At 33.1% G+C, this 15,935-nt stretch overlaps 1 protein-coding gene across 1 annotated transcript in view; it reads left to right on the forward strand.

The window, feature by feature from the left end:
* The first annotated feature begins 3,194 nt into the window (after positions 1-3,194).
* The window catches only part of LOC119835845 (dynein heavy chain 6, axonemal), an 83,700-nt gene continuing 70,959 nt past the window's right edge, over positions 3,195-15,935 (forward strand). The window contains exons 1-20 of the mRNA XM_038360881.1: positions 3,195-3,274; positions 4,573-4,657; positions 5,326-5,413; positions 5,811-6,045; positions 6,558-6,699; positions 6,947-7,186; positions 7,706-7,923; positions 8,100-8,283; positions 8,463-9,034; positions 9,206-9,438; positions 9,807-9,955; positions 10,528-10,656; positions 10,990-11,096; positions 11,409-11,559; positions 11,949-12,158; positions 12,290-12,502; positions 12,756-12,902; positions 13,458-13,634; positions 14,021-14,275; positions 15,228-15,374. Of these exons, the coding sequence (XP_038216809.1) occupies positions 3,195-3,274; positions 4,573-4,657; positions 5,326-5,413; positions 5,811-6,045; positions 6,558-6,699; positions 6,947-7,186; positions 7,706-7,923; positions 8,100-8,283; positions 8,463-9,034; positions 9,206-9,438; positions 9,807-9,955; positions 10,528-10,656; positions 10,990-11,096; positions 11,409-11,559; positions 11,949-12,158; positions 12,290-12,502; positions 12,756-12,902; positions 13,458-13,634; positions 14,021-14,275; positions 15,228-15,374 (3,762 nt within the window). The remainder of the gene's footprint in view (positions 3,275-4,572; positions 4,658-5,325; positions 5,414-5,810; positions 6,046-6,557; positions 6,700-6,946; positions 7,187-7,705; positions 7,924-8,099; positions 8,284-8,462; positions 9,035-9,205; positions 9,439-9,806; positions 9,956-10,527; positions 10,657-10,989; positions 11,097-11,408; positions 11,560-11,948; positions 12,159-12,289; positions 12,503-12,755; positions 12,903-13,457; positions 13,635-14,020; positions 14,276-15,227; positions 15,375-15,935) is intronic.

Raw genomic sequence — 15,935 nt, forward strand, 5'->3', positions numbered from 1 at the left:
CTTTTTGTTCTCAACTGTATTGTATCAAATACGATTCAGAGCACAAATATGAGGTCTTACACGATTTACCGATTGACTAAATTGCTAGTAGTAAGTTTTATATTAAATCATAGTCCGCTAGATGGACGAATTAAAAAGGGTTAATTGTCCAATTATCGGATAAATAAAATAACGAACACATCCGACAATCTGTTTGCTGTTTTGCTAATCATAATAATATTAAAACGTAGGATTAAAAATTTTTAATGTGTAATAAATAATGTGTTAGAATTTTTATTATTTCATAATATTATCTATATTTAAACAATTTAAATTATGACTTTAAATATATTTTTAAATTTTACAATACTTCATAACCTATGTTATTGTTTTAAAACATATAGCTTATTGCGTTTTAGACGCTACAAAATGACTATACAAAATTTAGGTACAGGTAGGGTATACTGTTGTGAAATAACAAACTTTGTCTTATCTGTTATAGAGAACCTTGTACATGATCACTAGTGTTTTAAAATAAAATGTTGTTGGCATTTAAATATAATTTGTAATTTCTAATAAATTTTAAGCGACATTGTGCAGATCGATTTTATAAATGATATTTACTTATCGTACATCACTATTTGTCAACAGTACAATTTGTAGCCACAGACAATGTAAATACAGCGTGTTTATATGTCTTTTACAAAAAACGTAAATTAATTCAGATAACTAGCCTATTGTTTGAATTATTTAAGGTATTTAAATATGCATCTAAATTTTTTAGGTATGCACAAATTAAAATTTGAATGTACTTAAAGTTAACATAATAGTTTGGTTCTTAAGCAGTACAGACAAATAATAGACAGAACTATTGACACTTGACAAAGGAACGAATTGTCAGATTGCACTTGACATTAGCCGTACTCTTGACAGAATATCACAGAACGATTCGTAGTGGGGAGGCGACTACAAGTGTTCAACAACAACAATAATAATATACTTGTGTGTTACACCGGCTTCAAACTGGCTACCGGAAATCCGAAAAATATCAACATGAGTGAAACGGAGACGAGCTTTGATACATCTGATGAAGATATTTTGCTTCTTCAAAAAGTAGTTGCTGAGGAAACTGCAAGAGAGCTGGGACAAGAGCCGAACCAGTCCCGCGAACGCTCCAAGTCCACTACTTCGCAAAGTTCTACTACAAGCTCCAGCTCTGACTCATCATCTTCTTACGATGAGGTTAACGACTTGGAACTGGCTCTTGCGTTGAAGAAACTTCACGATAAGGAGCTGAAGCGTCTGCGGCAGATGATAGTTAGTCTCCGCGAGTGCCGTAAGAAGCTGATCGAGGTGCTGGTTGAAAAAAGGAAAATGGAGATCCTACATGACAGGGCCAAAACCACAGCAACTGAGTAATTGCCCCTGGAAGAAATTATCAATATTGTCTCTTTGGTGTTTACATGTATCTCAAATTGAATAGAAATCTTCTATGTGTAGCGAGATCTTAATATAATTGTCAATTTTTCCCAAAATAATAACCACTGTATTTATGTAGGATTTAATATAATTTACAATTTAATTAGTTTGTAATTCATGTTGTTTTTGCATATTGCGATTGATTTTGTATTGTTTATATTGTGTGTTTTGATTTATGTTTAATATTAAGTATGTTTAGTTGTAAGTTAATAATTGTGTTAAATGTTTTAATTGTTGATTTTGTTATTATAAATTATCGCAGAATTAAAATTATTTAGGAATATTTGTTACATAGTACAATATGTGGAAAAATCATTTTACCTAAATCCTTTTCTCCTTAAACTTGGGTTAGATATTACTTACGCATAAGATATAGGAATGTTGATTGGTGCTAGCGATAATATCTGGGTATTTAATAGAAATCGATAGAATGTTCTCATTGTAAGGTCTCTATCTTCTAGAAATTGTTATAACATGTGCAAAGAGGAGAAGGAAGTTAGGTTTACATAAAAAATATTTGAATAATAATGTAAACTTGAAGCCAGGCATACGAAAATCATATCAATATGAAAAATTGATGTACCCATGTAATACATATTGTTTTTTGTTACCCACTGATTGGCCAGTATTATGAACATAAAAATATTATTTTAATTCTATTGTGATATTACTTATGAATCTCATTTATTATTTTTTGATGTAAGTTATTGTGTGCATAAATGATAATTTTTTTTTAGTTAAGATTTATTTGCTAAGGCGGACTGTATTGCTGAGCTGACTGTTGAATTTATAATAATTTTAACATTCTCGTGTTGCATTTCTAATAGGTTTTTATTATTATTACTACTAGTTTCTATATTTTATTTATACTAATGAATGGCAAATCTAGTCATATTGTATGTAGCAAGAATTCTCTTTCTGGTTTTCTTTCGATAATAATTCAAATATTTATTTAATTATTTGATAAATAATTTTCTATTTTGTAATACCTATCTAAAACTTCTTGCCAAAATCTTTATAAAGTATATTTTATGTATTTATCTTATTGTATTTCTATTTCTATGACTATTATAGAAATGTATACGTAGTGAAATAAATAAATAGATAAACCATTGGTCGTTTTATTTTACATTAGAAATACCTATTCCCGCCTATATAAACTACAATAATATTATTAAGAGGATACATATGTGTTTCTGTATGTTAAATTAGAAAACTGCATCTTAACTAAGCGATAGCTGTACAAGGGGCGAAGAAGGGGCAAAGCCCATCTTGTAGTGGCTTTCGTACTCGGAGAATTAATCTTAAAATTTCGTACGCTTAGTCAATATTCTATAAATATCTATGCGCTATCATAATAGGAAAGAATTCCTAAAATAAAACCTCAAATGAAAAAGTGCTAGAAAGTTTCAATTCTATGCAATAACATTATTGTATAAAATAATAATACCTTATTTACCAATACTTTAATTGAAAAATAAGTGTTTCTATTTAATTGACATGTATATAATCAAAGGTTTTATCTGTGTTTTGCATATTAATTATTGCGTTTGCAGAAAGCGTTTTCATTTGACAAAGCGCTCGAAAATTCAAAATTGTTTATTTTTGTTACGCGTTGCTATAGTAAATACTAAACAAATACACAGTCTTCTGGACTTATTGTGTGGATCTTCAACAATTTATACATATATACTGTTATTAAGCTGTAGTCAATAAAAATCGTGAATAATTGAATAATGCACCGTAAACCATGTACATTGCCGGCGATAGAGACTCTTCAGCGTAATGTTCGGAAGGTTCCTACTTGTTACACGAGGCAAGTTTCCTCTTATTTATTCATATTTACATAAAGAACTGCAAGACGAAAGACGTTTCAACAGTTGCTTTTAGACATATAATATAATAAGTTCATAATTAAATTTTCCTGAACGTTTTTCGTTTTATCTTCATTAAATAACAAAGCAGTTGTTAAAGCGGCAAAAGCGAATCTAGGTACCACATTTAATTAAGTTCGAAAAAGAGCGTACTGGGTACTTAGAAATACATTTATGTTGATAATTTTTGACTTTACATTAACTAGACTCTCGTGTCGGCTCGGATATAGATTCCTGTTTTATCCTAAGGGAGCATTTAATCGGGATAAAAAGTATCCTATATAAAGTCAGCTTGCAGCCTGTCCGTATACCAAATTTCATCAAATCCGTTCAGTAGTTTCAACGTGATTGACGGACAAACATCAAAACAAAAAGACATTTCACATTTATAATATTAGTGTGAATAGTGTGATTTATGTTGTGTCCATTTTAGAAGAAAAAAAAAGATTTTATTTATTCGTGCATATTTAATCTTACTGGTTAAAGTAGCGATACGTACCAAAATTTTTGCGATTGATCCGAATTAGTTTTTAACTTCAATCGATTTTTAAAGTAAAGGGCGCGAGTAGTATGTTCATTTATAAAACTACGTACACCTAATTATTAGTCATTATTATTTCTTCAAATGTTTTTAAATACGCTATATACGTACATGGATTCAGTCGGTCGAAATTACTTCAGTGGTTCAGGCGTGAAGAAGAGACAGATAGACGGACGGGCAGACAAGCAAACGGACAGACAGATATACTTTAGCATTTATAATATTAATAAGCATACATACAACTACCAATTAAAGCAACAAAGTTTTATTCGATTCGTATATGTGCAAATTATAGTTACAACCGAAGGGAAGTTTTAAATATTCAACAATGGCGCATAGCCAGTACGCTACCCCACAATATCGGATTATGGATAGTAGCATCATGTATGTGCTGATGATGATGATGGATTGGGCGTATATCAACAGCTTAAAAGTCCTTATATTTAGCTCAAATATGTTCTAGTTTCTTAAGGTAATGCTAACATAAACAGTCATGTCAACAGAGAGCTAATTTCTCCTGCGGCACTCATAGATTACTATCATGTCACCAGACGCATTTACCTTGCTGCCCGTTCATCAATTACTTACATACTAGCTTATACTGGTGAACATGTTGTATGCTATAAACTAGGTTAATTTTATTGAGTCTTAATGCGAATTTTTATTTTTAACTGGGTAAAATTGGCATTTGTTTTTCAGGAAATCAAGAGATATCGGATTTCATTTGCCCCACAGGAAGCTGTTGGATAAGATTGAACATGTAGAAAAAGAACCAGAGCCTTTGGTGAGCTAGATTTTAAGAAGAGAGATACCGTAATTTTAAGCTTTGTGCGTCTGTCAATGGTACCGCATCTCTTAAACGGGTGAACCAATTTCAAATCAGCATTTTATTTAAAATCAAGATTTCTGTCGAGTGTTCAGACATCTTTCGTTACAATCGCTTCAGACGTTTATTCGTTAATAACCCCAAATTAATAACGTATCTCCTATCTAGGATTAGCGTCAATCTTCGATTGTTATACCACTCGATCGAGCTCTAATCTGCGAGCTAATCATGGACGTAATATTACTACTTACTGTTAGTAAACAATATTATTGGTGCTACAATACAACGTTTCGATTGCTTGCGAAAAGGGATTGCTAGATCAGATTTTTGTATTTGGATGTATTGTTGATAATATGGTCGAAACCTGAAATAGGATTTGTTAGGTAGGGGTATATTAGTTAACGCATGATGGGTATATATTTGGTAAGCAAGTGATTGCTACATAACATAAATTTGAATGGAATATTGTTAAATATAAATATATCGATATATTAAATGCATTTATTAATCATTTATTTATTAATTCGGAATATTCATTTCAAACAAAGGTTACTATCATATACTCTTATCCCATACCACGAAAGCGAAAGCTAGATGAACTTAAAATAAAATTGTTATTGTAACAGACCGGTTTCGGCGTGGCTCAAGAAGAAAGATTTAAAAAAGAGAGGAAAACTCAAAAGTTGCACCTTGAACCTATTAAACTAGATGAAGGTAAGCATAAACAGATCAATATCTTAAAAACAATATGAAGCAGAATTCAAAATATCGCAGTTTTGCAGATCAAGATTGCACTACATCACGAAACGGCTAAACAGATTTGGACAAAATTAAAATGCTTTTTGTTAAACGTTAAGTTGAAACAGCACTTAAAATTGTTATTATACCTGCCTGTAACAAAAAAAATAGGCAGCAAGCTCTGATAAAATTATCCACGCTTGATTATAAATCTATTTAATAGTTTATAGGAATAGATACAAGAACAAATAGATTTCGTTGGTACACCCGGTTGGACTCTCACCAATAGCATTACCTTATTTCTGAGACTATTTTTTTGCGTGTTTCAGTCTGAGCGGGGGGCCAATACGAGTTGCCAGCGTTTTAGCAAAAGTGTTTGATATCGTTGTAGGTAAAAAGAAAAAAGCTATAAAGATTCACGAGTCTCGCAGTGATTCTGACGTGGCGGAGAAGGGGCACACCACGACAGACCCGCTGAAGGTGAAGCCAGTGGTTGCATCGCAGAAGGAAGTCATAGATTATGTCCGCGGCAACCCAGATTGCGGTTTCTTATACATGATATACGCCGTACACCCACAGAATGTGTATTTCACGCCATATTATCTCAAGTATGAACAAAGTTTACAAAAAAGTTTGTAGTGGTATTTTAATAACATTTTATTACACCAAGTGTTGTTAAATTGTCTAAAAGGATATCATTCTTAAAGAAAAATACGCTTAAACAGTTGTAAATTGTAATATGTAGTCTGCTAATTATTTCTGTACTGAATCTAAAAAATTATCTAAGATCTCATAATATATAGATATTTGAGATCTTAAATCATTTTTTAAATTCTTCAAAGGTAATTAGTTCGTTGGGGTATCGACACCAAAGAGCTAATTACCCTTGATAAAACAATGTTCATGAGTTCAACTTTAATCAAACTAAATATGTATTTACTCAAACGGGAACGGGAAAACGGGATGTTGATGGTGTAACATTTATTTCATAACTATAAACTGAACTTCGAAAACAATTAAATGGAATTATCTACTCATGTGAACGCTCTCTTGAGCTCCACTAATTTTGATTTAAACTACATCAACATAATACGTTTAAAATACCCATTTTATTATACAGGGTGGTACCATATGATCAAATTGATAGAAGGAACTACTTGACAATAAGTCCGTGTGGAGTAACGCACTACACGAGCGAAATGGTGTTCACCAAACTTCCAGACTGGGAACAAGAATACACAATATTTGTACAGCTTACGGATGTAAGACTTGGTTAATTGATTATTTATTTCTCTTCTAAATATGTCTTCGCGTTAGGTTTAAAATTAAGTGTCATAATAACTACATATATTTTTTATTATGGTTCGTTTAAACAACTTCTAAACAATTATTATAAGCAAAAGCAATAATTTAAATAACAATTAGTTTAAACAACAAAAAAAAAAACGGAAATACGTATATAACTATGCAGAATTATGTATTTTTATTAATACAGTTGAATATGCACAGATAAAATTTTTCCGGAACTATCGCTACTGGAAAGCGTTTTACGTGTGGCGGAAATCGATATTATTCAGGAAATATAGCAGAATCCGCAAGAAGATTGCTAAGAAACTTTTCATTCTGACCCCAGTTTTGGGCAAAGCACTCTTGAGCATGCAAGCAATGTGCTGTGATATGTATATGAAGAGTTTTGCCGATATTTCTAAGGATATGGATATTGCATTTTTCTACTTTATTGAAGTTCAGGTATGAAACTTGACTTTTCATGACTTAAAAAGTCTTGCAGCGTATTTTTTGTTTCTTGTATAAAGTATAACTAGCTGTGACCCGCGGTTGAAACCGCGTAAGTCCGTATCCCGTAGGAATATCGGTATAAAAAGTGACTATGGGTTATTTCAGTTGTCCAGCTATCTACGAAGCAAAATAGTATTATTATTCACCAATAGATGTCAGGAAAAAAAAAACACGAATAAAACACGAATATGACATTTTCTAAAAAAAATTCCTAGCTAGATCGATTTATCGCCCCCGAAACCCCCTATATACTAAATTTCATGAAAATCGTTGGAGCCGATTCCGAGATTCCAATTATATATATATATATATATACAAGAATTGCTCGTTTAAAGGTATAAGATAATTATAACTTATAAAGTAGAAGTAATATTGCTAATTCATTTTAAATCTTCGCGGACGCGAACTTAATTGCTTGCTTTTTAACTATTTAACTTATCATATACCTACAAGTTAAAACATATATTCCAGATGAAACAAGTGGAGTATATGCGAACGAAGCTCTTCGAATTCCGTGCGATAGTACTAGACGTTATAACCACAGCTTGTCATGCTGCTCTGTACCAACAGGGCTTCATATACGACGATAGGAACATAGCGCCCTTTCAGATTATACGAGGGAAGCCTCAGGGAGGAATGTCGTACACCGAAAAGGCAAATAAGAGGAACTATTGTGAGAGACTTGCTTGGTACGTTTTGTGCGATTTATGCTTTAAAATTTCATTTGCATTCAATTAAAAGATATGCCACGATCTCGGTAACTATATATCCATACGATAGATATCCATAACGCATTGTGGTCACTACGAAACAACGGTCTATCATCGTAGCACACATTACTGATATATCGATTTGTGTCCTTTAGTTTCATAAAACTAATGGACTACATGACGAACTACATGCTATACCGTCTGACGAAACTCTCGAACTCCATGATGGCGAACATGTTGAGAACGCACGTGCAATTCGTTCCGCCGCATGAGTTGCTCCAAGGATCCGATTTGGATGAAGTACTGGAAGTATTGCCTAGAGACACTGAGACATGCAAGGTGCGAGCTATTCTAAATAATTTTCTAAATATTTAATTATATTATTGTCAATATCACTATTCATAATAATTTGGTGCTATGCGCCTTTTTTGTTTTCCTTTCTTAATGAATATATAATAAGGTTTTACTAATATATTTATTTATTTTATGTATTAAGGTTCAATAAATGTTATTTTTAGTGGGCTCTGTTCCAAGTAGATGCTTATGTCGTACCTTCAGGAGAAGTAGAACTGAATCCAAGTGAAAAAATAATATCAAAATATTTGCAAAGAATCACCGACTATTGGGAGGAATACGTTCGGACCTTTCACAACTTTCTCAATGAGGATACATTACAAATATTCGTTCAGCCGACTATAATGGGGAAGCAAGTCGAATGGTCCGCTGGCCAGTCACCGAATTTGTACTTCTTAATGCACCAAGACAAGCAAATGTTAGACGATATCAATTTTATACCCCAATGCATAAGAAGCGCTTTTGAAAAGTTGTGGACTTTCCTTAAGCGAATGAATAAATTTATGGAAAACTTTAGAGAGGCTCATGAGATGGACACCAATATAATAAGGCAAGAGAGAGACGTGAATGTGTTTAGGAAGTTATGTGAGAAGTTTGTTAAACAAATCGAAGAGATTGAGGATGTCGTCAGTTATCAGCCACTTGGATTATTGTTCCTCTGCCTGTCTCCATTCCAAGAGCTATTCAGACCTCAACCGAGAAGACTATTTGATGTTGTTCATACGACCACACCTGAGTAAGTTCCCGTTTCGGACATTCATTAATGTTCTTGCATTTCTCTAAAGGTATTTGTCGTGACACTATAATATCATCATATAAATTTAAAACGCATCATACGCGCTCGCACGCTCATATCGATTTCTCTTAATTTTTCATAAAAATAAAAGTGATTTATTTTTATTTTCAGTATTGGAAGAACATGTATAGACGAAATTCTAGAAGGAATAGAAGGCATCAACGATGATATAACCAAAGAGCCGGAAAGCGCCGGTGAACTCGTGGCTTACAACTTCTTACTTGATGGGTTGGAACCTCGAGTAGCTAAATTAGAAGAAAGATTAGAGTATCTACGGGAATTGTACGATTTGATGGGTGAATTTAATATCGCTATACCACCTGATGATATGACTGAATATTTGGGTAAATATTTTTTACAGGTTGACCAAAATGAAATCTATGCTTAGAAAGATTTTTTTATGCATCACATTCAATTTAATATTATAAACCACACTATTGATAAAATAAGGATATTTTAATTTTCATACTTTTAGGAGTAAAGTATTTAATACGTATATTTATACTGTGGTTTTATACAGTATGTTCTTAAATGAACATATAAACATTATATAAATATAAATCTTAATACAGGCGACAGACACGTCCATCAATCCTTCATTAAGAAATAATTTGTTAAAGGAAATGACCGTAGAGTTTAGTACAATCAGTTACTAATATCTTGTTATTTGCATGTCATATATAAAATAATTGATAATATCTTTTGCGTATAGGTCTCAGTGTAGCCCTAGGCAATCTACGCACCAACGTAGACGCTAGACTGGAAACTCGAGGTAAATTAGCTGGAATGTTTGCCAGTCAGATCGGGAAGGATATCATGGAGTTGATGCTGGATGTCAATAAGCTGCGAGATGAAGTTGTTGTTCGTAGAGCAAACTATTCCTTGTATTTTACCCTAAATAGAATTAACGAATATATTTTACATTTATGGCTTTGGTCTCTTGTGAGCGTTAGAAGAGCGCCTTTGATTCGTATCGCTTGAAACTAAGAAAAATTATACATGAGAATTTACTCCCATATCCAAATCATTTATCCTAACAAGAACTTATTATAAATCTGATTATATATACTTCTATGTTATTTATATATGTATGTATGTATATATTATGTATATGTATATATTTTAATACCATCCTCAAATTATTTTCCTAATTGCCTTATTTTTGCTCATCCACTATTTTGTATATTCTTTTCTCCTGCTACTTTAAGGGTTGCCTGGTAGAGATCGCTACTCAGCGATAAGGCCGCCTTTTGCTTACTTAATGTAGTTCAGTTTTTCTTTCTTTTTTTTATAAGCAATAAAGAATTTCATTTCATTTCATTTCAAGACTAAAAATAAATATTCGGATAATCAAAACGCGTTTTAAATGTTTTTTAAAGTATATTTAAGAACTGAACACATGCAGCGGTTGTTTCTATAATTGAATTTTACAGCAACCTTGGTTATATGATGAAAAATCAGAATACGAAAAGGTGTTGGAAGTTCTTGATGATCTATCAGAGAAACTTCAAGTGTGTACCACAAGGGACAAACAGATCCGCGAGTGGCAGAAAATATTCAAGGTAAATACGATGCTTGATGCTGATCGTAAGATATTCGTTAAATAATAGCAACTAGCTGTCCGCCCGGCATCAGTTTGTGCATTTTTTTTACATTAAAACCTTGTGCCTCAAAAATGTTTGAAAAACATTTTCCGAATTGGTCGACCCGTTCTCGAGTTTGACGTTTAGCAACACACTTGGTGATTTTAATATATATGGATGTATTTAATATCAAATTATAAAACATTATCTTCTTAATTAAATTGAAGATACTGTATCAACCTCATATTAAAACCTTCGTATAATCAGGCACTATTGTAAAAAGGTGCAACATTAATTGACTGATACATTTAGATACCACCAGCGAGATTGGAACAACTGGATGAAGCCATTACAGATGTGCGGCTGCGTCAGATGCTGTGGAAGAATTCTAAAGAGTGGAACGATCTGTTTGCATCTTGGTAAACAATGTGTTCTTTTTTATGGCCCTGACGTAGTATGTAACAAAAAATATTTCATATTATTATTATTTATTATAAAAATATGATAAAGTGAAATAGCGAAATGATGCCAGCTATTTTTTAAAAGTACATTTTTAAATATTTATAAAACGAGTAAGTAAAGTAAAGTTTAAAATTCAGTTTCAATTTGTTTAGAATTTATTTGTTTTAGTCATTTTATTTGTTTAGTTTTAATTAAAATTGAAAATATCGTTTATAAAAGTAAGATTAGTCCATTCATCTGTAACCTTTTGCTCTCGTTTCTTTCTAAAGGTATGAAGCACCCTTCAATTCGTTAGATATAGATGAGATACAAACAACAACAATCAACTTCGGAAAAGCATTCAACCAACTTGACAAAGGTCTGCCACCAAACAAGATAGTTCCGGGCTGCAAGGAGACTATCGACATTATTAAGGATAAGGTTATTATCAAAATTATGCTAAAATTTAATTACATAAAACATAAACAAATTTGCCGGCTAAATCGCTATCTTGCGTTTTCGCATTTGGTTACAGCACCTCATACTTTTAAACAACTACATAATATTATACGTAAACGTCAACTTTTTCTTACTTCTCTAGATACAGGTTCTAAATTATGCTGTCCTGCAATTGCAGATATTTGTCGCTTGTCAGGAACGCAGCATATAGTATGCATTAGCTTTGTTTCAATTCAGTAGACGATAAATGTTCATACTATTGCATTATTTCAGCAATTTGTGTATATGAAGATTCAGTTTCATATTATGTCGTATTTAGATAATCGTTTCATCAAGTTCGACACTATGCATATAAATTTTTTTTTTACTAGCTACCAGTCATGTCGTATCTCCGAAATCCAGCACTAAAACCTCGACATTGGGTCCGTATAGAGGAAATTCTTCATACGCGCTTCACGCCGGACATGGTGGTGACCCTGAAGATGTTGGAAGACTTGCAGGCCTTCCAACATGCGGAGGAGCTCATGGAAGTCGCTGGTCAAGCGAGTTCGGAAGCTGGCTTAGAAGCTTTACTGAAGAAGGTGGGTGACGAAATAAGAACAACTAATTATTTATTTTATACAAGGACTAAAATTAGGAAGACCACTTTATTGAAAGATTTATTGAATTTTATAAAAATCTAGAAATTAATCACCCAAAATTTGTATGGTAGGTGGAAGAAATTTGGGCAGCGTTAGAATTCCCCGTTTTGCTTCACAAGGACGCCCGAGATGTTTATGTCCTAGGTGGTCTAGATGAGATCCAGGCTGCTGTTGACGAGAGCAACATTCACATAAGTACTATACTCAGTTCGAGAAACTGCGGACCCATTAGGAGCAGGGTCGAAGAATGGGCCAAAAACTTAGAGTTATTCGCAAGAACTTTGGTAAGTCAGACGTTTTTTTTTCTATTTCAATAATGTTTTACCTTTTATTTGTCCCTAAAGATCACATAAAATAACGCATATGGCGTGTGTTATTTTATGTAATGTTATGTCTTAAATAGCATTGAGGAATATTGATTTTTTTTTTAATTATTTTACCATATTTTTTATGCAACTATTTTTATCTTGTTACAAATGCTATCTATGCTTAACTCCAATAAAATCATACTTATTCCCCAAAATCTTGTTTTAACAGGAAGAGTGGTACGCATGCCAGCAGACCTGGATATACCTGGAGGTGATATTCTCAGCACCAGACATCCAACGGCAGTTGCCCAACGAGACGCGACTTTTCACCATCGTTGATAAGTCGTGGAAGGATATTATGAGGAAATTGGCTAAGGTAAAATTTGTGTGCTTACTATTACGTCACCGTCGTTAAAGATAGGGTACATTTTGAAATCCACAATTTTTAGTAAGTATATAGCTCTTTGGCCTATAGATATTAAAACACATTTGTAACGTTTAAAAATCTTATTAACTCTCAGTAATGGAAGTTTGTGATCACTTCATAACAGAGTATTTTTATCTTAACATAAATAATTGACAGGACGCTCAATTCAATTCAAATTTATTAAAAAGTTTAAAGAATAGAACAAATTCGATCATGAATGGTCTAGCGGTCTAAGGCGTCGCCAGGATATATCACGATAACCCACATATTCAATTATTTAAAATGTTAAAAACTGCATAATATAAGCAGTGGGATGTCTCTTTTTACAAATATGATATATCACATATGTATCATGTCACTCAACCAATATTTTACAAATTTTGTTATTTTTCAATGTTTAATCACAGTATAAATATAATTAAAGAAGTCTGCTTTGAGATAAATACGAGAAAGTTTAATTTTTACCAAACTGTATCCACAGAAATAATTAAAAAAAAATTACAGGTTCCTCTCGCCATGCCAGCAGCTACTCAGCCAAAGTTATACGACGAGTTTGTTCGCAACAACGAGATGCTGGATCAGATCATGAAGTGCTTGGAGGCGTACCTAGAGACCAAACGAGTGGCTTTCCCGAGGTTCTTCTTTCTATCCAACGATGAATTGCTTGAGATATTGGCTCAGGTAATTTCATTGATCCCTTGATGTACTATGGATATATCCTTTGATACTGTAAAGCTGGGCCTGGTCATCATCATCACCTTTAATCAAAAATATATGCTAAGTATAATATAGAGTTAGTGTGCATAGTGCGGGAGATTGGTTTGGATTGTATTTAAAAAAAATATTTTTTTTAATCGGTGCTGGATGGATATTATATTACAGTGACATGTTAAAAACTCAAATAAGATCGCTCTTTCAAAGATTTTGAATGTTAATTAATGTACATATCCTTGTATAGTAGACAGATTACTTGCAAAAAGTATTACTGTTGAAAATATTCAATAGCTAAAACTCTTATAGTATTCCGAATGTATTCTACACAAAAACATGATAAATTTTCTTGGCAGACACGCAATCCTCATGCTGTACAACCGCATCTACGCAAATGCTTCGATGCGATTGCGAAACTGGAATTCGGGGTGAAATTACCGGAGAGTGAGATGGAGATAACAGAAGATGGCACTCTTGTTGAAAGAGAGATGTCGTTTGCTACGCGAGATGCTTTGCAGGCGAAGCTGGCAAAAACGGCGAAAGCTGAAGATTTAACCACCGATATTATTGCCATGCTCTCACCCGAAGGAGAAAGAATCAATTTGGGCAAGGTATTGACTTCCATTCTTCAGAGTCTCAATATTATCAATACATATAATTTACATATTCTACGAAGTAGTTATTGACCATTTTCTTTCCCTCGCCCTTCCGCGGAATGGACTATTCTTTTTTCTTATCCTTTCCCCCTTAAAAGTGCAGCGCATTCATAGAGGACTACCTCTCCGAATGTCAATGGGCGTTGGTGATCGTTTACCATCTCGCGAACCACCAGTTCATTTGTCCGCTCATGGCATAAAAAAATATATATATTTGTAGGGTTTCCACATACTATAAACTCAAAACGAATTTAAAACGTTAAATGTATCTGTTGGTATGTCAGATGCAACCTGTATGCCGAATTTCAATTACATCTGTTCATTCCTGATTGACATATTTCTAAACGGTTTGCTATCCGGCCATACTGTTAACGCCACACGTTTGCGTAGACCAAGTTATGCTGAATGATTTTAGAGTTTTGTTTGTAACTTTTATTTTAGACTACTACGTACTAAAAGACACGATTTTTGATGTTTCAAACGACATTGAAAGCAAACAAACTTACTTCTGCCACGTTAAAAAATAATAATTTGTTAATAAATAAAAAAAAACTGATGGTTGTTAACAGATGTATTCATTGAAACGAAATTGTCCGATTTAAAATTAATAAATTATACCGTTTTTATTCTTTTATTATGAACTAGCTGCGCCCCGCGGTTTCACCCGCGTAAGTCCATATTCCGTAGGAATATCGGGATAAAAAGTTGCCAAATTTCATTGCAATCGGTTCCGTAGATTTTGAGTGAAAGAGCAATAAACACACAGGCATCTTTTCAAACTTTCGCATTTAAAATATTAGTCAGATATGTTTTTGTCTATTTAACATTGACGTTAAACATAAATAACGCTGTCTATTATTATACTCAATATAAAGAGAGCAGTACAAAGACTGTTTGTTCATTAAAGGGTCTCAAAGCCCGCGGTAACGTCGAGGACTGGCTAGGCAAAGTGGAGGAAGCGATGTTCGCGTCAGTGAAGCGCTGCATGAAATTCGCTTTGAAGGATTACCAAGTTCGAACCAGAGTCGAATGGGTGACTTTACATCCCAATCAGGTAATGTGTTTCGTACTGGCTAGTGAGGAAATTTTGTATGATATACGTAGAATGCATTTAATATTGTGGAAGGAAGATTTGTCTGATTAGACTTGAACATGCTTGTAATGATTGTTTTAATTAAGATTTAATTGCCTTATGTTTGGTTAAATTTTATTTATACATAATTAACCGATTTTGACAATGCATTCGCCAGTAGAGTGCAATGCTATTTTTTGACGTGATTTGAAGATATTGTACCTTTGTCTTGATCAACTCGAGCGGAGCCAGGACAAGTGTCTAGTTTTGATTAAGATTCAGATTTTGCATAAATGCATTAATGAATTAGATAACAGTGTTGTATAATTTGTATATGGACCACTTTGTTTTCTTTACGGGCGCAGTGCTTCCTAGGAACTCGTTGGATATGTTTGACAATGTATAAGCAGTCCTGATATGATAATATTAATACTCTCAGTTTAGATTCCTCATATTGACCTCTCTGCGTATACCTAGTCTTGCCATAAATATTGTAATAAAGAAAAAAGAAAATTGTTAACTGCAAATAACATTTATTACTTT

Source organism: Zerene cesonia, chromosome Z, assembly GCF_012273895.1.
Source record: "Zerene cesonia ecotype Mississippi chromosome Z, Zerene_cesonia_1.1, whole genome shotgun sequence".
In the NCBI taxonomy this organism is placed as follows: domain Eukaryota; kingdom Metazoa; phylum Arthropoda; class Insecta; order Lepidoptera; family Pieridae; genus Zerene; species Zerene cesonia.